The sequence below is a fragment of the Gorilla gorilla genome, chromosome 1, assembly GCF_029281585.2.
Source record: "Gorilla gorilla gorilla isolate KB3781 chromosome 1, NHGRI_mGorGor1-v2.1_pri, whole genome shotgun sequence".
Lineage (NCBI taxonomy): Eukaryota > Metazoa > Chordata > Mammalia > Primates > Hominidae > Gorilla > Gorilla gorilla.
The window spans coordinates 22,346,457-22,373,706 of NC_073224.2; the positions used below are offsets into that span (position 1 = coordinate 22,346,457).

Genomic DNA, 27,250 nt, shown 5'->3' on the forward strand with positions numbered 1-27,250 from the left:
GAAGAAAAACATCGCCCGAGAGAGCCAATCGCAGGAAGACGGCACTGCCCGGAGGAGCAGGGCGGGCGGGCGCACGGGGGAGCGGGCGGCGGGCGGGAGCCAGGCCCGGGCGGGGGCGGGGGCGGCGGGGCCAGAGGAGGCGGCGGGCCGCGCTCCGGCCGGTCTGCGGCGTTGGCCTTGGCTTTGGCTTTGGCGGCGGCGGTGGAGAAGATGCTGCAGTCCCTGGCCGGCAGCTCGTGCGTGCGCCTGGTGGAGCGGCACCGCTCGGCCTGGTGCTTCGGCTTCCTGGTGCTGGGCTACCTGCTCTACCTGGTCTTCGGCGCAGTGGTCTTCTCCTCGGTGGAGCTGCCCTATGAGGACCTGCTGCGCCAGGAGCTGCGCAAGCTGAAGCGACGCTTCTTGGAGGAGCACGAGTGCCTGTCTGAGCAGCAGCTGGAGCAGTTCCTGGGCCGGGTGCTGGAGGCCAGCAACTACGGCGTGTCGGTGCTCAGCAACGCCTCGGGCAACTGGAACTGGGACTTCACCTCCGCGCTCTTCTTCGCCAGCACCGTGCTCTCCACCACAGGTAGGGTATCCTGCGCGCCCCCTGGCCGCCCCGGCCACCTCGCCCACAACCCACACACCACGGCCCCAGCGCCCCGGGCCCCTCTAACCCTCCCACCCCACCCCCCACCTTTCGCCATCCTGGCTCCTCCAGCCCGCCTCCTCTCACTGTCCTCCCGACCCTCCGACCTTCCCCTTACTCGCGTCCCCGGCCTCTGCCTGGGTGACTCGGGAGGGCAAGCCCTGCGGAGCCGGAAATCAGAGAGGTGGCTCCAGACGTGACTTGGTTGTTGCCGTCCGTAACTCTGGGGAAGTGGTCCCTAACTTCGGCCTGGGTGGCTGCAGGTGCTTCCTCCCCTTGAGTTCTTTTTTCGCGACCCACTAAGCCAAACTGTCGGGTTTGAATGTGTAGCAGCACCTGGCCGCCGTGCGGCAAGGCAGCGGGATGATGGAAACTCACCACCTTCCTCCCGACCCCATCCCAGAGGCCGAGGCTGCAGTCTGGTAATAATACCTTCTAAAGGGTCACCTTCCGGAGTCTGCCGTCCCTTTGGACCATGCACAGATATTCCAGCTCTTTTGTACCTTGGAGGCAGTTTTGGGGGTAGCCGAGTGACATCACTCTGCTCTTCCCAGGTGACCTCTGGGCGGACAGGCCGATCCGGTTTCTTTTCAGAGTAGGAGGAAGGGTGAGGGAGAGTAAAGGAACCGTAGGATTGCCTAAGATCTGACTTAATTGGGGCACCCTGATTCAGCAGTTCCTTCAACTTGAGGTGTGCGAGGCTCCCCATAAACTTCGAAGCGCCGCGTCCCCGTACGACTCACCCGCGGGGCGCCCGGCCATGGAGGAGCCTCCTCAGGTGAAAGATGAGGCCGGGCGCATGCCCCAGGGCTCGGTCACTGTGCCAGATCAGATGAATGAAGGCCGAATTTCCCCAGCCGGACCTAGTAAGGCACATACCCAGAGTGGAGATATCAATTGGTATTTGGACAGTGGGAGGAATCTGAAAGAGCGTTCAGCACAGTCCCTTCTTTTGATCTATGAGATCCAATCTTTGAAATAATCCATCTCGTCATGCACAAGGTCACACACTTCCTAGTTACCAGTGTCGTCCTGGAACCTGGGCCTTGTGATTTCTCTGCCAGGACCACTTTGTAACCCCCCACCCTCAACCTTTACAGGTGAATCACATCCCTTTGTGTGACTCCCAACTCTTCCTTCCTCCCCACCCCCCTCCACCACCCAAATTATTGTGTATAATTCCCTTTGGGCTATATCTTGTTGACTATCTTGGTAATTACTTGGTAATGAGTAATAATACACTATTCATGTAGATCACATGAAACAATTATTCAGAGGTCTGGGGTGAATTACTAAACTGATGTAAATCTACCCTGAAATAAACAGAAGTGGAATTCTAGCTTGTATTGTGAGATCTAAAAAACTGTTAAATATAGCGCTAGACAAGACAGACCTGTTATCTCACTTTCCAAAGAATGCCTGCTCCCTTGCCAATACAATTTAATTTTTCTTTCCATAACTCTGCCTCCATTGTCTTTACCTAGTTCTCTGTTCCTCAGATCATTTAGGAGTCACCATGCCTTTCCTTTGGAGTATATTTGTGCTATATTGATAGTCATTCATTCTTCCCAGAAGTAAGTGTTTCCATGGGGCTACAGAAAGTTTACAACTGGGTCACAGTGTTGGGTAAACATTTCGAAGGATGATTATAGCGTGTGGTGTTTTCTTACTAATGATATTGTGAGGATAGAACAAGAATAAGAACAGTTTCGAGGAAAAAGGTTTGCTTTTATCTGGGTGGAATTTTTCGTGACTCATGTATAGTCTTAACATCGTATTGTCTAATTAAATGTTAAAAATTAGTTTATAATCTTGAATAGATGAAATATTCTTCCCAGAGGAGAATTAGAAAAAGGGATAGTTTCTGTTTAAGAAAGAGGTGGGGTGGGAATAGACGTCTTATTATTGGTATTCAGATTGCTTTGTAGTTCCTAAGAAAGTCTGTATTCATGCAAAACAAGTGTTCATTTAAGAAATCAGTGCAAGGGGCACTTAAGGATAAACTAAATGAAAAAGGTGCCTCTTGGTTTGTTAAGTTAGCACATCAATGAATTCTTGTTATATGAATACAACTATTCTAAATGAAAAGTACTCTTCTGTTGGCTTTGTACTGCCCCATTATTTGACACATTTGATATTTCTTAAGGTTTCAAAATTATAATTACCCATTATTTGATTCATTTGATGTTTTTTAAAGTCCTCAAATTATCATAGGTGCCCTGGCCTTGAATCTTATAATGGGTGAGAAATCTTTTCTTCCCTACAAGGGGAAATAAAGAGATGTTAAATTGTGTGCTGGAAACAAACAATATTTTAAATCACTTGCTGGAAACAGACAATTTTTTAGAGTAAAGCTGATGTGCTTCATTACTAGGAAAATATTTTCTGGAGAAGTGCCAACCAAATAAAATGAATTGCAATCGCTTTTCGTTTTTTGGGTGGATATTAGACATGTTGTGCTTTTTTTTTTTCTTTTCTTTTCTTCTTTTCTTAACACTTCTAGTCCTTTTGAAGGCAAATCACTGAGATAATTGTTACCTAATTAATCAGTACAGTCAATCCTTGACTTATTCAGAATACTAACAATGAGCATTACAAAGATGCTGTTATTGGTAGTCATTGTTGTAACACAGGCCCATGAGGGCTTTTATGTCAGAATCTTCTCACCCCAGAATGTACAAACTTCCATTTCTGGAAGGAACTGAGTAAAGTCTTCATGGTCTACTTGGAAGAAGGCTTAGGTTGGTAATTCAGCAATAGTCTTCTCATTCTGTGCTTTGCCAAAGACTCTGAATTATTTCCAGCAAACAATTTAACATCTCTTTATTTGCCTTTGTAGGAAAGAAAAAATTTCTCACCCATCATAAGGTTCATGGCCGGGGAACTTATAATAAAATGCAAATTAACAAGATAAAAGCACACACATTTAGTTAATGTAAGTTTTAGATGACATAGACGCCTTTAGAAATAAAGACCCCAAGAAACAGGGAAGTTTATGTATTTTTAGGGACAGTTGTGTAGACGAATGATTGGAGAACAAAAGGATATGGTCTGACTGAGCGCGGTGGCTCACACAGGTACTCCCAGCATTTTGGGAGGCCAGGGTGGAAGGATTGCTGGAGCTCAGGAGTTCAAGACTGCAGTGAGCTGTGATTGCACCATTGCACTCTAGCCTGGGCAGCAGAGTGAGACCTCATCTCTACTAAAAGTTAATAAAATTAGCCCGGAGTGATGGCGTGTGCCTGTAGTCCCACCTACCTAGAAGGCTGAGGCATTGAGTCTAGGAGTTTGAGGCTGCAGTGAGCTGTGATTGAGCCACTGTGTTTCAGCCTGGACAACAGAGCAAGACTCTGTCTTGGAGGGGGAAAAAAAAAGAACAAAGAGGATATGATCTAAAAAGCTAAATAACTGGAGGAATTTAGCAAGGCCTATTTGTTCAGATTTTTCTTGGAATCTCTGTGTCGTCAAAGACAGAGCATTCCTTTTCTCAAGATATAGGATGGGCTCCCTTGTAATGAGGGTCTTCTTCAAAGGAAGGGCAGAGCTTCAGGGAAGAAGGTTAAGAGGAAGGCGAGAATGATCTTCCTGCTTCTGCTGTTTTCTCAAATGCTAAGGTGCCCTGTTTGGGGGTCGCATGCCCTGAACTCCATCACCCTTCATTCTAAAAGATACAGCAACATCTGCATAGGAATCTTATGAGAATGAGTGAAACACTGCAATACAGTTTTGAGCTTTTCAGAAAGAAGTTGTATACAAAAAAAAAGGAAGTATTATAGACTGCAGAATTTCCCACAGAACTTTTATACTGTGTTTTTTTTTCCCCAAGGATTGAGGAAATAATGTCCAGGTGATATCTGGGGAGTAAGAAATAATTATTAAACTTTGGTAGCCATCTAAAACTTTGGACAGTGTCATTCATTCTTAAGAACAATTTGTGATGTTGATTTACTAAAGTTTACTTCTTTATTCATTCCCCAAAGCAAGGCCATGTTATGATGACAACTGTTGGGTAAAAATACAGTTTTTGCCCAGGTGCGGTGGCTCACGCCTGTAATCCCAGCACTTTGGGAGGCCGAGGCAGGAAGATCACGAGGTCAAGAGATCAAGACCATCCTGGCCAACATGGTGAAACCCCATCTCTACTAAAAATGCAAAAATTAGCTTGATGTGTTGGCATGCACCTGTAGTCCCAGCTACTCAGGAGGCTGAGGCAGGAGAATGGCTTGAACCCGGGAGGCGGAGGTTGCAGTGAGCCGAGATCGCACCACTGTACTCCAGCCTGGCGACAGAGCAAGACTCCATCTCAAAAAAACAAAGAAACATAAAAACAAAACAAAACAAAAAATAATTTTTGTATTCATGCAGTATACAAACTTTTAGTACCTTTTGCTGCTTTGTAAATGTGGGATCCATGTGACAGCTCAGTTCCTGTTCCTTTTTGTTTATTTTTATTTTTTGGAGATAGGGTCTCGCTCTCTCACTCAGTCTGCAGTGCAGTGACACCATCACGGGTCACTTCAGCCTCTAACTCCTGGGCTTAGTTGATCCTCCCACTTCAGCCTCCTGAGGAGCTGGGACTACAGGGGCACACCACTGCACCTGGCCAATCTTTTTATTTTTCTTTAGAGAGGGTGGTCTTGCTTTGTTGCCTGGGTTGGTCTCAAACTTGTTGCTTTAAGGTATCTCCCACCTCAGCCTCTCAAAGTGCTGGGATTACAGGCATGAGCCACCATGCCTGGCCCCTGTTCCTGCCATTGGTAGCCCTGGTGCCTTTAGCCAGGATGCCGCTTTATCCCTATTTATGAAGAGATGCATTGAAACTCTAGTTAAAGTGTTCAGTAAGTGAACTTAATTGGGCTTGGTGTGCAGTGGCTTTTGATTAAGGCAGGTAGGGAGCTGCTACAACATAGGTAGTTTTCAAATAAAGAAGATGGGAAGAGGCAATGGGGGATGCTGGACTGATCCTTAGTTGTCAAATTATTTTCAGTAGTACAAATGTGTTGTTACCATCAACAAATACTTGTGCTTTTAGAATAGAGTGAAGTGGGCCAGACACAGTGGCTTATGCCTGTAATCCCAGCACTTTGGGAAGCCGAGGCAGGCGGATCACGCGGTCAGGAGTTCAAGACCAGCCTGGCCAACATGGTGAAACCCCATCTGTACTAAAAATACCAAAATTAGCCAGGTGTGGTGGTGCACACCTGTAATCCCAGCTACTCGGGAGGCTAAGGCAGAAGAATTGCTTGAACCTGGGAGGTGGAGATTGCAGTGAGCCAAGATCACGCCACTGCACACCAACCTGGGCAGCAGAGCGAGACTCCTCCGTCTCAGCGAGGGGGGCGGGGGGGGCAGGGGGGTGAAGAACAGAACGAAGTAGGCGAACTAGGGCCCCTGGACCTAATCTAGCCTATCACCTGTTTTTGTACTGCCTGAGCTAAGAATGGCTTTATATTTTCAAATGGTTGGGACAAAAAAAAAAAAAAAAAGAAAAAGAAAAAGAAAAATAATGTTTTCTGACACAGTCAAGTTTTATGAAAATCAAATTTCATTGTCCATAAACACAGTTTTATTGGTGTGCAGCCACACCTGTTTGCTTCTGTATCATTTATGACTGCTTAGCGGCTAAGGTGGCAGAGTTGAATAGTTGAACAGAAACCATGTGGCCACAAAACCTGAAATATTTACTGTCTGACAAAAAAAGTTTGCTGACATCTGCTTCAGAATGATACTTGAAAGGTACGCTAAGAGTATTCTGAATATTTCACTTTCTTCTGGGAAACTTTGTGTAAGAAAGTTCAGCTTCTCAGACTTCTTTGTGCTGTTGTTCTAAGTGGTATGCAACATTGAATAAATTATGTATCACCACCAACCACTTTCAAAACAAATGTTTATTTCAGATGCCACTTACTTGTGGTCCAATTTGTGTCACTGCTTTTTTTTTCCTTTAATGATGACAGTCTACACTTCACATTGTGATTATCTTATCTAAAATGTGCAATAAATACTAAATTATATCTACTATAGAATTTACGTAAAATTAAACAAGCAAACTCTGTATCAGCCGGAAGAGAGATCCAAAATCCCATATTCTGATGTTTGTGCTCTATATTCACAGGTCTTGATTTTGAGCCTTTACATTTAATTCTAGAAGTTTTAATTATCTGGTTTTCAAGCCTATAATATAAGAAATTACAGAGGGAAAGGCACAGCTATGGGGAAATACATGGCAAGTTATAAAAAGATAAATAGTTAAAAAATTCCAAACTAAAATTTTATTTTAAAATAACATCTTTATTGAACCCTTTATATGTGCCAGGCAATGTTTACACATATTCGTTTCCATGCATTGCAATAAACTGATGAGATATAGGTATCATTTTCTTCACTTTACAGAGGATGAAACGGAAATTAATAGGTTGAACAACTTCTCTACTTAGGTCCCAAAGCCGGAAGTGACATGGTCTTAATTTGAACGCAGTTATGTCTAAGAACCTGAGCTTTAATAGCATCTGGGCATCGGAGTTTGTTATGGGCCAAATCGTCTCCCTCAAGTTCTTATGTCGCAGTTCTACCCTCAGTATTTCAAAATGTGACTGTATTTATAGGTAACATCTTTAAGGAGGTGATTAAGATAAAATGAGGCCACAGTGAGAAGGTGGCCATCTGCAAGCCAAGAGAGAGGCCTCAGAAGAAATGAAGCTTGTAGACACATTGATCTTGAACTTGAAGCCTCCAGAACTTTGAGAAAATAAATCTCAGTTGTTTAAGCCACCCACTTGTGATATTTCGTTAAGGCAGCCCTAGCAAACTAATATAGAGGTACATGATAGTTTTTATTTAGTTGCACAAAACCCATACAAATAGCGGAGGACAAGAGACAGAATCTTTTAAGTCTTTAGTCTTGTAACAAACAATTTTATATACCTGAATGGGACATCATTGTTTTCGAGCGCAATATAGTAATCCACGTCCTTGAATCATCAAGAAAAATATCTCAACATGTTTCTACTTAAGAAGGCAGGTAAGTGTATAATAAATTCTAGAAACATTTCCACCCAATAATGGTCAAAGAGAAGAGATTCTTAGTGTTTAAATCTGTTAACTCATACCTGTCTATAAAACATACCAGTTTTTAGTATTTTGAAGGTTTGGGGGTTTTTTTAAACTATAAATTTGTTATTATCTATGCCTATTTTATAGCCCCTGGAAGATACTGCTACTATTATCAATAACGTGGAAGAAATGATGTCTTTCCTTTTATGACATAACTGTGAGTCCTATCAAGGACAGAATCTTCGATTGAACCAGTATCCTAAGGGAACTCTGGTGCTCTCAGAACAAGCTATTTTATGACATTGCTCATTGGAGTGTTACTGTGTGTGATTGTCATTTTATAGCCCCCAGAAGATACTGCTACTATTATCAATAACTTGGAAGAAATGATGTCTCTTCTTTTATGACATAACTGTAAGTCCTATCAAGAACAGAATCTTTGATTGAACCAGTAACCTAATGGGAACTCCGGTGCTTTGAGAACAAGTTGTTTTATGACATTGCTCATTGGACTGTTGCTGTGTGTGAGTGTCTATTGTCTTTGGAGCATGTGAATTGCCAACACTCAATTGTTTTGACCCATAAAAATGGCAATTCCACAAGGTTCAGTTTACTACAAGGTTGATTTCAGGGACAGAAATCTCATCTGCCTCATATACTCTGACATACTCAGAGTTGCACTGTGCTGGGTTTTATTCTCCAAAGACATCTTCCAATTGTATTATTGACAAATCTGTGAAATACTAAGGTGCTGAAGTTCTCCATTGACTGTGTCATGCCCAGGTGGCTTATTCAAGGCAGGAGATAAAGGTTGTCACTTTACTGGAAAGCAAGCAACTTTTGGGGTGTTTTATTGACTCTCGTGATACTTCTATCTCTTAGACTCAGTCTGTACTCTGACTTTCTTTGTTTCCTTTGCATGGATCCCTTATTTTTTGTTCAATCCCCAAAGTTGGTGGCCCACTCTCTGTCAGCAGCATATTGCAAGGTGATGCCCCCGATCTGAGGCTGAATGGAGGAAGAAAGAGAATAGGGAGTTGGAGATGTAGGGTTTGTGCACCTGAAAGGACTGTGGGATTGTCTCCTTGAACTTGAGTCAGATCAGAAGGGCTTATCTGTGACTTTCTACTGGTTTTCATGTTTGCATTCTTTAATTTGTAAAACAGCTGATTGTTATATTGATGAGATTAATTTGCTTAGGTTAGACATGGGAGTGTTTTTAATTTGCTACCATCTGCTCGATCCCAGATCAGAGTCTAACTTTTTGCATTAGCTCCTCTGACTGGGATTGACCAACTTTGTGAAATAAAAGCCTGCCCGCTGCTGCCTCTGAGACTCAGTTATTAGTACCCATGGAAGGGCTTTAGGCAGAAAGCTCTCAGGGAACTCAGAGAAAGTCGGTGAAATCATGGCTGATGCATTCAGAGGACAGAAAGCCAGGCACAGAGTGTTAAATACAACATTTTCTCACCCATATGTGGAAGCTAAAAAAAGTTAATCTCAAACAGTTTTTCTAATGTACTAACTTCTGGGATTATCTTTTCAAAAAGAAACAATGGAAGATAATGAAAACAAATGGAAATGGTTAGCAAGAAAAAAAAAGGTTGGCTTTATAGAAGTGAAAAGTAAATGGAGCATACTAGCATCTGGGAAGGGTACGGGGAGGGGGGATGGGGAGAGATTTGTTACAGGATACAAAATTACAGCTAGATAGGAGGAATAAGTTCTGGTTGTCTATACCACTGTAGAATGACTATAGTTAACAGTAATATATAGTTTCAAGTCGCTAAAAGAAAGGTATTAAATGTTCCCAACACAAAGAAATGATAAACATTTGAGATGATGGATATGGTAATTACCCTGATGTGATCACTGTACATTATGTGTATTGAGGTATCACTGTGTACCTCATAAATATGTAAAATTATTACGTGTCAGTTTTAAAAAGAAGAAAGAAACCTTTTGTTTTTTGTTATTGAGACGGAGTCTCGCTCTGTCACCCAGGCTGGAGTGCAGTGGCGTGATCTCAGCTCCCTGCAACCTCCACCTCCCAGGTTCGAGTGATTCTCCTGCCTCAGCCTCCTGAGTAACTGGGACCACAGGCGCATGCCACCACGCCCGGCTAACTTTTGTATTTTTAGTAGGGACAGGGTTTTGCCATGTTGGTGGCCATGCTGGTCTTGAACTCCTGGCCTCAGGTGATCCACCTCAGCCTCCCAAAGTGCTGGGATTACAGGCGTGAGCCACCGCACCTTGCCAAAAAAGCTTTCTTTAAAAAAAAGAAAGTAAACCTGAAACTATTCAAGTCAAAAAACAAAACAAAAGCAGGTAGAATGTTTCTAAGGGATTTAGAGAAAGTAAAACATGTTAGGTTTCATTTCTCTGAGTATGCTCAGTAGAGTTGGAGTGGAGGCTCCAGTTGTTTACGGTCATCCCTTGTTATGTGGGGGGCTCTGTGACCTGAGTTAAGCTATTTACTCAAGTTGATGCCCCAGTTCCCTATTCACTCTGCTTCACTGAAGCCTCCTGGGGCTTATTCAGACAGTGGTTTCATCATTTCATCTGAATAGAGTCTGAAGAGTCTTTGGTGGAAGTATGCACTGAGGATGGAGGCGGCAGAAGTGCCCTATCCCAGGAAAGTGTGCTCCCCAGGGCACGCTGAGCCAGGCACACACAGGACTTGGGGCTACTGAGAAGCAGGTTCTTTTCAGGTTCTGTTGTCCCAGGCACCTCCTCCATTTCTTCCTGCTCTTTCTCTACAGCACTTAGCTTTCTATCTGCTGGTTTCCGTAACATCTGTCTTCACCTGGCCTCACCTGTCTTCACCTGGCCTCACCTGGCACCTGGTTCCCATAGCACCTCTCTTGGCCTCACTTGGCATCCCTAGCACTCAACAGGTGCTCAAAAGGAGCAACTTAAGGCACATTTCTTCACATGTCTGAATCTGTGTCCTTTTCTGAAAAATGAAGAAGGTTCTAAAAATGTTACTTCTATTCAAGAGACCTTAGATATAACTTTATTCTCTTGATGAGGAAACAGAGGCCTGCATTGCCAAAATGGGTTTTGAAGCTATTCATATAGAAACAATGATATCTGGGGGGCCTCATGTGTACTCAGTGCACCACAAAAGGCCCTAAGTGATATAAAGAGAAGAGAGGCATTCATTCCTCTCTGAGTATTTGTGGAGCACTTTGGTTACTAGGTACTACTCCAGGCACTTAGGGATATGTCAGGGAACAAAACCACAAAAATCACTTTTGCCCTCCTGGATGTGTCAGTCTGGGTTGGGATCGGAGATACAATTGTAGGGGCCAAGAGAAAACTTCTCCTTCACCCTCTGAAGGTTCACTGAAAATCACCTGATAAAAGGCAGATTAATAGGAGAAAAGGCATATACAGTTGCTTGATCATAGTTTATGTGACATGGGAGCCTTCAGAATGAAGACCCAAAAACACAGGGGAAACCATTCACTTTTATGCTTAGGTTCAACAAAGTATAAACAGGTGTGTAAAAAATAGGATTGGACCAAAAGGGAATGATCTAAATCTTATAAGACCAAGCGGGGAAGCCCAGCAAGGCCTGTCTGGAATCTTCTCGGCCTCTCTGAGCATGTATTCCTTCCTTCTGGGTGTGGGGCAGCACCCTCTCTGGAATGGGGATTCTTCTGACCTACAGTCAAACAAGATGGGTCATATAATTTCATTGGCCAGTTTTACATAGAAAGGTGGAGGAAAAGTTTTATGGTTTTATGGCTGGCTTTGGGGAAATGGGGTTCTGGTCTCTAGGATCCACCTTGGGGAAGAGGTATTCCAGATTTTATGGCTAGCCTGGGAGAGGATGAGGGGTGAGAGATAGGAGGGCAGGAGAAGGTCAGAGAAAAACTTTTGCTTCTGGGACCTTGATTTTGGGTTATTATTTTCTGAGCTCCAGCATGAACAAAGAGATAACTAAGGGAAATGCACAGGATGTTAGGTGGTGATAGGTGCTCAGGAACAACAATGCAGAGCAAAGGAGATGGGGAGTGTGTGATTAGTGTATGGTGAAGGGGGCAGAGTCCAGGATCGTAGTCTTCCATAAAGTTGCCCGTGAAAGCCTTACTGAGAAGATGGCACTTACGTAAAGAGTGAGAGGAGGTGGGGAGTGCCTTATGCAGTTTTCTGGGGAGCTGTGTTCCAGAACAAAGGCACCTATTGGAGGTGCAGCTAGAAAGTGACTGTGGCTGGAGCTGAGTAAGAGGGGAGTGATGAGGTCAGGAAGAAGGGGAGGGAGCAGATGCTGTAGGATGTCCTAGGCCACTGCAAAACATCTGGCTTTTATCTGAGCTAGGGGGAAAGCACCAGGAGATTTTGAGCAAAGGGTTGACACAATCTGACTGACTGTTCCAACGCGTTCACTCTGGCTGGTGTAGGAGGGCAAGGCTGAGGCTGAGACCTAAAAGGAGGCTCTTCTGATGACCCAGGGGGTCATTGGACCACCGATGCCTCTCGGTGACTCAGAAAAGTGGTGATGAGAAGTGGTCAGATTCTGGATTCATATTGTTGGCCAAACCATCTGGCTTTGCTGATGGATTGGATGTGAGGGGTAAAAAAAAGAAGAGTGAAGAATGACCCCAGGGTTTCTGGCCTGAGCCCCTGGCAATGTGGTTCTTCTTTACAGACCAAAGGAAGGCCATGGAAAGAGAAGGTGTTGGGTAAAGAATCTTGAGCAGGGTCCGGAACCTGCTGAACTTGAGATCCCTTTTGGGTGTCCAGGAGGATCTATCTACACAAGGCACACAGTAAACCCTAATGGGGCGTGATGAGGGCCACACTCGGAGTGTAGGTGACAGTGCCTTCTGTTGGTGCAGCATGCCGTGATGTCATGTTGTATCACATACATCAATTAACTCACTGCAGAGGCTGAAGAAGGCTTTTGGGGGTGATATCTGATTTTGACCTTGAAGGAAAAATAGAATGTCAATAAGTAGAAAAGAAAGAAGAGGTCATTCAGACTGAGAATGTGAATTCCCTGGGCTGATCTGCCATTTAATGAATACATTTAACGACAGCGTTAAATACTTCCAGGCTAAGAAAGAGTACCTAAACTGTAATATTGTTTTCTAATTTAATATTACAAAAGGTTGTTTGGGAAACTGTAGAGAAAGCCCCCAAAAGAAGTATTTGCTTCATATTTTCTTAAAATTAACAGTAGGATATTTAGTATTTGATATAATCGTTTAATAAAAATTATATTTTATATAATTCAAAGAATAAATAAATATCTCCAGTACTCTTTTAAGGAGTAGCTAATATTAAATAAAGCCACCAAGGAATGAATCTAGGTGGTTTCTGTTTTTAGGAAGTAAGTAAGTAAAACATGATTTTTTTTTTCACAAACAATCTAAACATTTTAGGAGTATGTCAGGTTCAAATAAACACATTGACGATTTTTACAGTTTGTAATGATGGGAGGATTTTCATGTGACTCTCAGAAAAACACCTGAGTGATTTTCATTTTTACTGCGTTGTTGCTTTACTGTTTGAAATGATCCCATGAGTATAACAGGGCTGGCTCCTTGCTCATTATTGATCATCTAGACATCTTCTTTACTTCCCTCATATACTGTATTTTTTATGAAGCCACAGCTTGTAAATAACAGGAAGGGAAATAAAGTGTTTTAAACTAGAATTAAAAGGTTAAAATATGGTTGTAACTAACATTCTTCAAATGTTTGAACACGGGTTACCAAGGCACTTAATTATTTAAAGACCATGGTTAGATGGATTAAGTTAATTAAAGAACCTGGAGAGGCTGTTCTGCAGCTGCCTACGTGTCAGACTGACTCAGAAATTCTGACTCAGAAATTCTGAGTAGCAAAGCGCCCACATCGCTACCTACCTGCCACCCAGTGCTCTGACACGAGCCATCTCAGAAAAACAGTCTGTCGCCCACGGGCCAGCTCCAGCAGATGCACCTCGCAGTGGGAGGGTGGGCGGGTGCGGATGAGCTGAGCCGTTTCGCACCCCCAAACAGCAGGGAAGAGCACTGTTGTGTGGATCCACAATCTGTCATCCACTGCTACTCCCATCTCACCCTCCCCTCCACTGCAGAGCAGCTGATGTTTGAAAATCCAACCAACCAAGATGGAATAAAGAAAAAAACCTAAAATTTTAAGAAAGTTGGGGAGCACAAAAAAGCAAATTTCTGTTAGTAGTTGATGGGACGTGACCTAAAGCAATATTTGCTCTTTCAGCAACTCTGGTGGAACACCAGAGTTATTTGTAATCTGAAAGAGGCTAAAAGGACATGTTTGGCACCTGAACTTGCCTGTCTAGATTTTCTGTTTCACTTCACTCAGAACTATGTTTTGTGCGTTGACTTGTGTTAGTCATCTCTACCCAGATGTCTGGGCTGCGTCGCATTGACCCAGTGGCAGTGGAGTATGTGTGCCCTCAGGATTTCTTCTGCCTGTCTTCAGTGTCCCAGTCTCTACACAAGCTCAGCTAAGGGTGGTGCCATCTCACAGGAGCATTCCCTCATAACCATCACTGTCTTGGGAAATGGAGCTGGCAAATCAAATTGTCATTGGTGATATCAGACTGAATGAATACTATTGAAAAGTCCAACCTCGAAGATGGAAACAGTAGGTATTGGAGAATCCAGAAGAGGGAAGGATGGAAGGAGGGCCAGGGTCCAGAAACTACCCATTGGATACTATGTTCACTATTTGAGTGATGAGTTCATGAGAAGCCCAAGCCTCACCATTATGCAACATACCCAAGTAACACACCTGCACACGTACCCCGGAACCTAAAGTACAAAAGAATTGTAACAATTTAAAAAGTCGGCCGGATGTGGTGGCTCACGCCTGGAATCCCAGTACTTTGGGAGGCCGAGGTGGGCAGATCACCTGAGCTCAGGAGTTCGAGACCAGTCTGGCCAACATGGTGAAACCCTCATCTCTACTAAAATTCAAAAATTAGCCAGGCGTGGTGATGGGTGCCTGTAATCCCAGCTACTTGGGAGGCTGAGGTGGAGAATCGCTTGAACTTGGGAGGCAGAGTTTGGAGTGAGCTGAGATTGTACCACTGCACTCCAAGCCTGGGCACAGAGAAAGACTCTGTCTCAAATAATAATAATAATAATAAATTTTAAAAGCCCAACCTAATGTAGTGAAAAGTGAGAATCATGAATTATTTTTAGGGAAAATGTTTATGTTCAGAGATACTGAATGACCTTACATAGACTGAAGTGAATGTGCGGATTGGAAGTGTGAAAGCATTGAACTGGGGATTGGTGGCCTGGGTTCTCTTCAAACAAAAATTCATTGTGGATTTCTCTAGATTTCGGTTGCTTCACCTATACAATGAAAAGGCTAAGTAAGACCCCCTTCTGGCTCTAACATTTTATAATCCTAGGTCTTTGGAATATTTAATGAGTGCATCCCAACATGTGGGGGTGCATTAAAAAATACTGTAAAGGGATAATCACTGAAATTAAAAAGCCCACAGCCAGCTGGGGAGACTCGACTGAAACATCAAAGTCCCAGAAAGCTGCATAGGGTGTAGAGACCTAACTGTTGAATTGTATGGGACCCCATGGTAATTGGGTAATTGGGTAAGTGGGTAACATCTGTAGGACTTTGACAGGGAGATGGCTGACGTGGTCAGGGAAGCTTTATGGAGCAGGCGCATTGAGATAAACAGGCAGTATGGTAAGGTTAGGTAGAGTGGGCCGGGGAAGAGGGCTGTTAAGGAAAGGGACATATACTCAGCACACACATCCAGAAGTGGAAGGCGGCCTCGCCTTAGAGAGACCGTGAGGGTGCCAGCCTCTCAGAGCCAAAGCTCCCTGCTGGCACACAGCAGCAGGCGACAGGCACTGAAGGTGGAGGTGAGACGTGGGAAGCAGATCTGGCACTTGAGTCAGTAGAAAATGGGAGCCTCTGTAGGCTCCTGGTCCTGCACCGTGATAAATAGCCTGTCCTGCAGCCTGGCTTAAAACAGGGAAAGCTGGAGTTAGGCAACAGAGTGCCTAGCTTTCTCAGTCATTCAAACACAAGCACGGAAGAAGAGATTGCACTGACCAGAGGACCGCCAGGGTGTGACGCTCCGTAGTCGCAGGGATGAAGGAAAGCCATGGGCAGAGCTTGTCATGGACAGCTCCTAGGTGGACATAAATGGAAACTCATTGGTTCTGGGGCACGGCGGGAAGAGGGAGATGGCCCTGGACGGCCGCACCAAGAATTTCACAACCCAAACCCGACTAGAAAGCCTGGGTGAGTAGCGAAGTTGTTGCTGTATGTAGGAATATAAGTTTTTTCTGGATGTGTATGTGGCAGGCATATAGAAGGGAACAACCCCAGTTCTGTGTCTCTTCACCTCCTGACACCTGTGTGGGCCGGCCCGAACCCAGACATCAGGTGTTCTTCTGAGAGGTGGGCAATGGGAGCTGGTTCCACCATCCGAATTCTCATGGATTCAGCCGTAAAATGATGAGTAAGCTCTCAAGGGTGTACCTGTAGGATGCTGCTTATAATTAGTGTGTCAGTTAGTTACAAATGGGTACTTCTAAATAGTTTTGAAAGCGTTTGAGTAGTTGCTCCAATCGTGTTTATACTGTTAATTGGCTTTAAATAAATTATTTTTGTCAGAGCAAAACCCCAACTTCAGTTCAGTTCCTACGTCACTGAGTTGTAACTTAACTAAGCTTTAGTTTACTCTCATCTTTAAAAGAAACAGGCATTCTTTGCATTTTGTACAATGCTTTGCATTTTGTAATTGTTCAAGATAACTTCTTAGTACATTGGCCTCAGATTAAGGATGTCTGGCTTCTCTTTAATCTCTTAATATTTTCATTTTTGCTCTAGGGCTCCCAATATTACAAGTCTGTTCTTGACAAGGAAGTTGGGATGACGGAACTACTGTATGAAAACTCAGAAATGCTCAGAAGTGCAGACCTTTGGTTCCGTTTTCTTCCTCATCAGATAGGAATTTTTTTAAACTACGCACAGAATCACACTTGCAAAGTCTTCTTTTCCTTCTTGTTACTTTATTTAGAAGCTGTGAACTCAAGAAGTAGGTCCCATGTTGAATCTACATGTGCGCAGGTGATTCTTTTAGCCAAGTCATTTCCACACTCATGCCCAAGTCTGGAGATATACAGGTATGTGGAAACGTTTGAAAAGCAAAGCCAGGTTGATGAGACTTTCAATCTCTTGATAACCTGTCATCTAACCTCTGAGGGTCCACTCTGGTAAATGTCAATGTCAGACATGCTACCTCTCCAGGTCACCTTGGTCAAGTGCACTCTCAGAGCAGTGAGAGCACCATAGAAACTTGATACATAGCTTGTTTGCAGCAAAAGAGAGAGGTAGATATTAGCATTTCCAAAAGAGCTACTTAAAACAATTATAGTAGGTTGAATATGAGCCCTATAATAATGTCACCCTTCTGTTCTTACATGTTCTAACAAGGAAAAGACCGTGCCTCATCTCTGGCTCTCAAAATTGTCCATCATCCACAGTCTATTTTATTTATACCTACGTGGTAACTGCTAACTCAAATAGGCGTGATGGTGACCGATTATCATTGTGTTTCCCTTTGCCACCAGGTGCGGGATTCTGACAACATCAGGATATGCCTATGAAAAGTTGTCACTCACTGAACCCCTAATACCTGTTTAACTGTTGGGGAAGAATGGGAATCACTGCCCTGAGACACAGAATTTAATTAGGCCTGCTTCTTTATGTTTCTCTTTAATGATAGGATTTTAAGCTCAACGGTTATCAGCTCAAAAGCAGAAAATGTTCATTCCCGTTTGTGCCCTGGTGTCTTGAAGAATGTGCAATAGGTGAGCTCGCCATGAATCTAACTGAATTTCTCCCTGCTTGTAGACATTATGGTTTTGAAAGCAGCCTTCTAAGAGTGCACTAAAGTTACCCTCACTCATCATCTCTACTCTGCAAGTCTAAAAATGTGGCGTGTGTCAGGGTACACAGTAAGACAATTCATTTATTTTTAAGTGTTTCCATTCTCCACTCATTTCCTCATCTGTGCAGTGAGGCTGAGCTAGAATTTAGCTGTGTGTTCCTAAAGAAATGTGCTCACTGTTTTCACACATTAGCCTTGTTCCTATGCTGGGTCTGATTACATGCTGATAGATTCTGCTTTTTTTCTAAGCAAGTAATTCTCCTTTTCCCATTAAATGCAGAGGTAGAGGGAGGAGTTTCATCCGGAAATGTCCCTGATTGAGACTGTCTTCTAGGTTGGTCCTCTTTGGCTCGAACAGAGGGAACCACTGCATTAGGTTTGACAGAGGTCTCATAGTTCAACCTGGCTGTAGCCCTGAAAGTCAGTTGGACAGCAGTTGCCCAAGATGCCATGACAAAATTTACCCATCCTGTTCCCTCTTCCACATGCGTGCTGCTGTGCTTACTGGAACAGGAAAACATTGCGTTGTCTTCTGCTAAGTGGGAATAGAACATTTGGCTGAAATGCTTCTTAGCATTTGCTAATATGTGCTCTGTCCACTCAGGTCAGGGAACTCTCTCATTTTATTCCCACAGGCTGCTGCTTAAGTTAATGATTTCTTTGATGACAGGTTCTGCATGAATTCACTTTAACATCGTTGCTCTGTTTTCTACTCTTTTTTTTCTCCCTAAAAATGTGAGCTCTAATTTGAAGCTAATAAGTTTTGACATGCAAGCAACCAAATTACTGGATAGAGCAAGGAGAATATTTTATTAGTAATTTTGACCAGATAGGATGGTAAGGTCAGTTAATGAACTAATGAACCTCAAGGTTCATTTTTTCGTAACCCTACCGGGACTGGATTTCTTTCTTTCTTTTTTTCTTAAGCTGCCAACAGTTCTGTCAGGATTCAATGTAGATGCTGCTGCTGGCTGTCCTGGTGGTGGTTTGATCTCTGTTGTGTGGGCTTCACAAGGGGCTCTGGTTCAGTGATTCCAGTAATGGCTACCACTCAGTGACCACATAGTGTGTGCTGCACACTGGATGTGACTTCTTTGTCCTTCCCTTCATTGGTGCTTCTGCTGTCCACTCACTGGTCTTAGAGGTCCTGGCTATTCTTCCTGAGGATCGTGGGTTTGTGCCTCTTTTCAGAAGGAGCCCAGTGTGCAACTTCCTGACTGGCAACTCTGCTTTCTTTGTCCTCCTGCTGTTCTCCCTCATCAGGCTCATTAGCAGTTCAGCTCTCAGGACTTAGTTTTTTGGGGCATCCCATCTCTTACGCAGTCTTTTCATGTAAAGACATTCGGAAGGAGAGCATCCTCTATATTCTCAGAAATGTTTTGAAACCTGTTTTCTCAGTGTCTTGTGTCTGCCTGCAGCTCCCAACCAGATCTTCCTCCTTGGCCTTTACAAAGACGAGGTTCATTTTTGTTGACTTGGGTTTGCCTCTGTCTGCCATTTCAATGATAACTGTGTTGATTTTTAGTGAGTGAATCGTATGAAAATAGCAACGAGAGCCTGCAGAAACATGGGGTGGAGAAGAGGAGGTTACAAGCAATACTGTTTTTTTTTGTGACCCTGAGAAATCTATCCCATACTAGATGGATTTGCCATTTGCCTTCTTCTGACAGGTATAAAATTGTCAAAGTATGTAAAAAAACAAACAAACAAACAAAACCACACCACATTTTTAGAAGAAAGCTCCATTGGAGTATGTATTATAGGGTTCTTCTGCAGAGCATTTTCATGTAGGTTATCATGTTAAAATAAGCTAGATTAACATAATGCTCTTGGGAAATGATGATAGCCCAATGAACTTAATGTTTGTTTTTCTGAAGGATTCAAGGAATATTCTTGAATCTGAGAATATGTGATTTCATTACACTCCTAAACCACCAATGCTGTAAGGTGAAATTTGAAGTCCTATTATCAAATAGGCCTATCTCTCTAGAAAAATAAAGTCATGGTGCTAATTTGTCTAAAATCTTGATTAATGCCCTGTAAAATACTAAATTTATTTAGTGTTTAGGAAAACTCTGAAAAGGACACAAGCTTTAGTATTGCAGTTTCCAGTGTCTAAAATTCCATGTTTTTTTTCATTTTAGGAGGGATAGTTTTTGGTGGTTGTTTGGGGTTGGAAGAGAAGATTTTAAAGGAAGAGATACAAACAGCCCATGATTTAAGAAGAAAACATTAAGCCTCGTTAATGGTAGGTGTTAGGGGAAAACTCTAACATTAGCCTTTAGTGTAAGGAGGGAGTGAAATTAACATAGTCGCACATCTGCAACACAGCAGTAGTGTATTCATTTATTAATAGCTGGGTACAAAAAAATTGTGAAGACGTGCTTGGCAATGACTACGATGAGAAGGGGACTATGAGAAATAGACACACACAATAAGAATATTTACATTTTGGGCCGGGTGCAGTGGCTTACACTTGTAATCCCAGCACTTTGGGAGGCCGAGGCGGGCGGATCACAAGGTCAGGAGTTTGAGACCAGCCTGGCCAACACAGTGAAACCCTGTCTCTACTAAAAATACAAAAATTAGCTGGGTGTGGTGGAGGGTGCCTGTAATCCTAGCTACTTGGGAGGCTGAGGCAGGAGAATTGCTTGAACCCAGGAGGTGGAGGTTGAAGTGAACTGAGATCTCGCCACTGCACTCCAGCCTGGGTAACAGAGCTACTTTGTCTCAACAACAAAAAAAAAAAAAAAAAAGAAAAGAAAAAGAAAATACATTTTGGTATAGCTTTTCAGGTTCTTAAACTGCTCTCACAAACTTCACTTCTCTTGGTAGTTAAAATGTTTATGTGTGGACAACAGGGCAGACACTAATGACTCCTGTTTCTCAGATGTGAAATCTGAGGCCAGAAAATGTATCAATAAATGGCTGCTTAATGTGCAGCAGTTGGAAGTGGCAGTACAGGTACTCAAACCCAGGTGCTCAGACAGTCCCGGATGGAGGCTGTTGGAGAGAGTCAACGAGGTTGAAGGCAGAGTTTTTACAAAGCAGGGCTCATGGGATTGTTATGCCCACCAGATGCTCTGCAACAGTGACTTTAGCTTTATTAAGTGCCCTGGTTATTCTTTAGTAATAAGCGTCACTAGGGAAACTTCTGTTGCTAATGCTCATGCACTTACACTTCCTTAGAATCACTTAATGAAAAGCTGAAGGAAAAGCAAGATCATCTGTTGGGAGCAGACAGAAGCCTGATTAAGTTTTTCAATTTGCCAGTATGTCCTGCTGAGGCATACGAGTATGAAGTGGTCATTATGTCCAGACAGAACACTTCATCAAAGAAACAAGTGTTTCTTTTCCAAGTTAAATTGATATATATTATAACCCTCACTGGTACTCAAGGCTTCTACTCCTTGGCCCAGCTCCAAAAGAAAGAAGAGTGTTTACTTATAAATAATTCTCTAGTCCAAACTATGGACCGCTTAGGCCAATTCTTTAAAACAGAATTCTCCTAATAGCCAAAACAGGTAAATATCCAAGTGTTTTTTTCTTTTAGAAACTACTTTAAGATTGTGTTAACAGCAGTTATCAATTTGTGAAAGGAAAAATTATCATCTTTTTTATATAAATGTTTTATGTATGTACTTGGTTGGATGGGGAATATCCCTGAGGGTATAGTCACCACAGAAAAGCACAATAAATAATGATATTTAACTAGAAAATAAAAGCCATATTTAGTGTTTATTCAGGTCACACATATATTTTGAGTTCCACTGTGAGCCTGTCTCTGCTAGGCTTGAAATATGGTAATAAACAACAGATAGTCTTTGTCTAAAGGCAACCTGGAATCTGCCTCCAAGATCACAACATTTTTGTTGCTTTCCATGCTTTTGAATTGTTGAGTAAAAATGGAAGCTTTAAGCCAGTAGGACATCACGACTATATATTTTTTTATTTGAAATTATAATACTTCTTTACATATGATTTGGTTAATAACATGTTAATAAGCCATAAGCCAATAATTTTTTTTTGTTAAAAGCTAAGCTATGAATTTGCTTTTGCCTAATGAAATTTATTCAATCATTTGCTGATCCATTTATCCATACTTGGGCAAAATATCTTGGGGGCACCTACTGTGTGCCAGGCATGTTTTTAGATGCTGAGGAACATCAGGGAACAACAAACTAAAATTCCTGCTATGTAATATCTATTTCAGAAGGCAGGAATGACAATAATATAAATAAATAGAGCATAAAATATTTTACATAAAATAAGTGTGAAGAAAAAATACAATAAAGCATTGAAAGGTGATATAAGGTTTGCATTGAAGAGAACGTTGATATTTTATATACAGTGACTTGGGTAGGCTTCTCTGAGTAGGCGACCTGAAGTTGGTGAGTAAGCCAGCTCTGTGCATAATAGGGGAAAGACCATTCAGGCCATGGGGGCAGCCACGTGCAAAGGCCCTGAGCCAGGAGTATACCTAGTATCGAGCTAAGAGGCGAGTGTGGCTGGAGCTGAATAAACAGTGGGGAGTCGTAGCAGATGAGATTAGGGAAGTAGTGGAGTCAGATCATGTAGGACCTTATGGGCCCTGATAAGGGTGTTAGGTTTTGTTGTAAGCCAGTGAAGTTGAGGAGTAACATGATATCCTTGTTTTCTTAGGTTTGCTGTGGCTCCTGTTTATGGGAGGCTGGGGCCGATCAGGGAGACCAGCTGGGAAGCTATTACTGTAATCCTCAGAGAGATCTCGGTGGCTTGGGCTACAGCAGGAGAGTGAGAGTTGGTGGATTCTGAATGTCATTCAATGGTAGAGCTAGTAAGATTTGCTGGTGGATTGGAAATGAGTGAAAGAGAGAACAAGAGATAAGTGAGGCTGCAGGATTTTGGTTTGAGCAACAGCGAGAAGAAGGTGCCACTGACTGAGAAGAGCTAAACCCCAGTAGAGCCAAGTTGGGAGGTGGTGAAAAAAATCCAGGCGCTCAGCTGTGGATGTGTTAAGTTTAGATGCCTGTGTGATGGCCAAGTGGAGATGCAGAGGAAGAAGTTGGGTGTGTGGGTCTGGTCTCCCTCACATTAGATATCTGAACAGGGAGGAATTGGATCAGAAGACTGGGGGGTGGTTAGTGATGTCACAGGAAAAGCAGGTGATTGCAGTGTCCTGGAGGTCAAGGGATCACGAGAGAGGTGGAGAGGAATTGAAGGCAGCAGGGGGATCATGGTTTCTACATGTTGTCCTGCAAAGGGGCACAGGAGAATGGGCAGTAGGTGGTAGGGAAGTGGAGGATCAAGAGATGGTGTTTAAGATGGTGAGATGGGGCCAGGTGTGGTGGCTCACGCCTGTAATCCCAGCACTTTGGGCGGCCAAGGCAGGAGGATCATGAGATCAGGAGATCGAGACCATCCTGGCTAACATGGTGAAACCCCATCTCTACTAAAAATTCAAAAAATTAGCAGGGAGTGGTGGCGGGCGCCTGTAGTCCCAGCTACTTGGGAGGCTGAGGCAGGAGAATGGCGTGAACCCAGGAGGCGGAGGTTGCAGTGAGCCAAGATCGTGCCACTGCACTCCAGCCTGGGTGACAGAGTGAGACTCTGTCTCAAAAAAAAAAAAAAAAGAGAAAAAAAAAAGATGGTGACATGGAAGAGCAGTAATGGTTATGGAAACAAGGCAGGTTCACTGGGCTGTGTTTTTGAGCCGGTGAATGGGGCTAAGACCCCATACCCAGGAAGAGAGCTGGCATCAGAAACAGAAAACTGAGGTCATTTTTATGGATGGGAGATGTGCTGGTGGGTTTTTAGAAGAGCTCATGTCAGTTGGCATCCATTTCTTCAGTAAGGTGAGAAGGTAAGGAAAATTAGAAACAAAGGACTTTTAAAAACTCACCAATATACATACCAGTTTTTCTGCCTATCTCTCAATTTTCACCGTCCTTTCTTTCAAGCTAGACTCTCAGCTCCTTCAAATTAAAATTTTCCATCTGGCAGTGCAAGTTTATCTTTTCTTGAAGACAGAATGACCAGCCTTTTGATGGAAGCTTTTATGACTCTGGTGTCTTCCAATGACGTGACCAGTGATGAGGTTTGCATCTGTGTAAAACCTACAGATTGGAATTCTGCTTTCTGGTGCAATGGAGTGTTAGAATGTAATGTTGTTTTGGGAACCTCAGGATTGAGAGCAAACCCAATTCAATCATTGGAGGAGCAAGAAACTCATTTTACGTTTTAAATGGTTCTATTCACTGGGCTGAATAGACTCAATATATAAAACCCTTAAGACCAGTGATTCTCAATGGGTTGTGGAGGGAGAGGGATAGGCAATTTGAAGACTCAGTACTGTATTTAATATTTACTATTTATCATGCAATTTACAGAAATGAATGCTTGACAATGTCTTGGGCTGTGGAAAAATGAAAAAAAAAATACAGGGTTGTCCTCTCCTGCTTCTGTTATATTTATTTTTGTTATGTTGTTTATCCAAAGGGGGCATTGATTATAACAGTTAGTAAAATACTGGTGTGGATATTCACCTTTGTTAGCTTATATGTCTTAAGTGGTAAAAACAAAGCCAAGTAAGTGTCTGATGTGAGATCCTTAAAACCGGGAGGCCTGGGCGCTCCTTCTTCCCCTGACTCCAGTATTCCTGCCCTGGACAGTGAGCCCACCTGAAGCTCTTTCCTGAGGTCCCACAGAGAAGGGTCTGATGGTTTTATCAGGAAAAAAAAAATTAATTTTTTAAAATTTTAAATGGAAAAAATTAAATTAATTAAAAATTAAAAATGGCTCTTTTCCTTGTTTCTCTTGTTTTTTGATGACCAATACCTAAAAAAGAGAAAAAAAAAAAAGAATGTAATTGTCAGCTCAAGAAATGAGGGTTTTGCAGAAGGGAGAATGTTTTTCTTCCCCAGGCCTGATTGGACTGGAGCACTGCAGGGTAAACTGTGCTCTGCAGCAGCTTTGTGAAGCAAATCGTTGACCAATTGTGGCGGCTGCAGAGCAGTGATGGCCACGGTGACGCCAGCCTCAGGGCCTCCCCTTGAGGAGGCTCCCTGGGCCATCCTTTTGGGGCTGAGTGACCATATTGCACAGGTGCAGGGCTGTGGGGAGCCAACCGAGGACACACAGCATGTGATGAACACTCCAGCTCTGCATCCATGGGCTCGATGACTAAGTGAGGCCATCCATGTGCAGGAAAATGTTTTATGCCAGAGAGTAATATTTTTGGAAAGGGAGGAACTCATATGATTCTACTGAGCAGCTTGTTCTTCCTCCATTTGGCTCTATGGGGTAGTGTGTATGTCTGGAAGTGGCAGATACATGTTTCCCACTACCTCGGGGTAAATGTCCACAAAGAAATAACACTCACTGTTTGGGAAAATTAAAAAATAAGCCTAGGGATGATTAGGTTCCTCTGATCCAAGTCTTTGGAAGTCTTCTCTCCACATTTGTGCACCCATGTGTGGGTTTGTCCTGGCTGATGGGCTCCAGTCCTAACGCACCCAAAAAACAGATGAATATATAGGGCTTGAGTTTTTCACTCATATGATCCTGAATTACGACAAAGTCCAAAGAAGGGGCTAACTGACCTCACACAGTGCTTGCTCTCCTTTTTCTTTCTTATGTAGCATATTTTTAACGACTCATTTGGCCCCAGTATCCTGTTTTGCATTTTTAAATGTTCTTTGCGTTTTGACTCTACAAGTATATTTTTCATAAGACAAGAACATGGATCTAGTCCTGTGTTTCTTTGAAGAATCTGCAACATTTCAAATTGTTGGATAAATAGTAGATATGTCATAGGGATGTGAATATCAGAACCAAAGTGCATTCCTGTGTATTTTGATTAGATATGAGAAGGGTTGATTTTCTGACTTTTATGTTGCCTAATTGAATCCATTTTTCCCATAAGCAGCACCTTCTTTTTCACTTCTAAGCGTCCTTCTCATTTATCTGGCAAGAGTATTTAAACTAGAAGAATCCTAACGTCTGACAAAGCATTGAACATTCTTTCTATATTTGTATCAAATACTTGATTCTCTTTCTTGTTAATATCATAAGGGAGACAGTTGATGCTTCTTAAGCTGTTCAGTTACAAAAAAACAACAAAGAAAACCACACAGCTGTGAGGCAATTGGTCATCTCGTGAACGTGGCATTGTGGTTTGCATGTTTGCTTATTTTTGCTTTTGTACTCCTGGCATTTATCCGGAGAGCTCCTTCCTGCAGAGTGCCTGAATGCTGGTTCCTTCTTACACATGAGCCACGTCAGAACACACCTGGTGGGACTCCTCTGTGGGGCTCTTCCCATGCCTGTTTCCTCCTCTGGGCAGTTGGTGGTCTGGGGCATTGGGACATATAGAAAAGAAGCTGAGGAGGAAAGGCGTTGTTGCTATTACTTCAATATTCTCATTTTTCAAGTGAGGATTTACAAAGGGGACTGTAAGCGTTCCATCCGAAGAGAGATCTGAGGTAAGAATTCTTTTCTCCAAATGAGAAAGACTGGAATCCCACCAGGTGTGTGGGAAGCTGCAGTGAGAAAACCAAATAATCCTGGTTTGAAGAGTTAAATATTCTTGGTAACATTTGAATAAATTGGAAACATATTCCTCTGAGAATTTTTTTTTTTCACCATAGATAGTTTCTAAAAGGCGTGGAAACATTTATAAGAAATACCAATTATGCAGTGTTGGTGTCAGTGTGGACTTAACTGCTGAGACTGACTTATTGCCAGGTGGGCAGGTGAAGTAATAAAGAAATAATTGGAATTCTTATTGCTGAACTCTAAAGGACTCTCAGGAAACCTAACCTTGCTTTTGACCTACTGATTAGCTTGAATTCAGCGGACTCTTTATATTCTAATTTCATCTCCATTGAAAGATAAAACAGACTTAGAAGTAATTAATTATAGTTAGATATTAATGATCAAGTGAATTGACTTCAAAAGTCATTTTCATGTGAACTGATTTCCCTGTGATGGAACTTTGGTAACATTTTACATTTGTATTTTTAATCTCTTAAGTAAGTACTCCTGTAAATTGTTCCAAAAGAAGTGGTTTTCTGGGATAACATAGAGAATGAAGGTCAGGTCTGGCTCTTGTGCTATGGTTCTGCTTTTCTCTCTCTCTCTCTCTCTCTCTTTTTTTTTTAGACAGGGTCTCGTTGTGTCGCCAGGCTGGAGTGCAGTAGCTCAATCTCAGCTCACTACAGCCTCCACTTCCCAGGTTCAAATGATTCCCAGGCCTCGGCCTCCCATGTAGCTAAGATTAAAGCCTTGTTCCACCACACCCGACTAACTGTTGTGTTTTTAGTAGAAACGGGGTTTTGCCATGTTGGCCAGGCTGGTCTTGAACTCCTGACCTCAGGTGATCTACCCGCCTTGGCCTCCCAGAGCGCTGGGATTGTAGGTGTGAGCCACACTGTCCCTGGCCAACAGGCTCTACTTTTCTCATAGGCGACGCCCGAGGGTGTCGGGCTAAATTGGCATCTCTCTTAAAATCTAGTGAGTTTATCCTGAGATGGTAAGTTTCATCAGCAAATAAATGGAAGCACAAACAAGCCGGAAGACTTTCTATGTAGGACACTCTGTAGGTCCTTACAGTATGGCTCTCACCAGGTGTTTTCACTCTACTTTCTGCCTGTCGGAGGGCTGAGTCACAATGAAGAATCT

The 27,250-nt window shown here is 42.9% G+C and overlaps 1 protein-coding gene across 1 annotated transcript in view; it reads left to right on the forward strand.

The window, feature by feature from the left end:
• Nucleotides 1-210: 210 nt before the first annotated feature.
• Nucleotides 211-27,250, forward strand: part of KCNK1 (potassium two pore domain channel subfamily K member 1) — a 61,720-nt gene continuing 34,680 nt past the window's right edge. The window contains exon 1 of the mRNA XM_031001026.3: nt 211-565. Within this exon, the coding sequence (XP_030856886.1) occupies nt 211-565 (355 nt within the window). The remainder of the gene's footprint in view (nt 566-27,250) is intronic.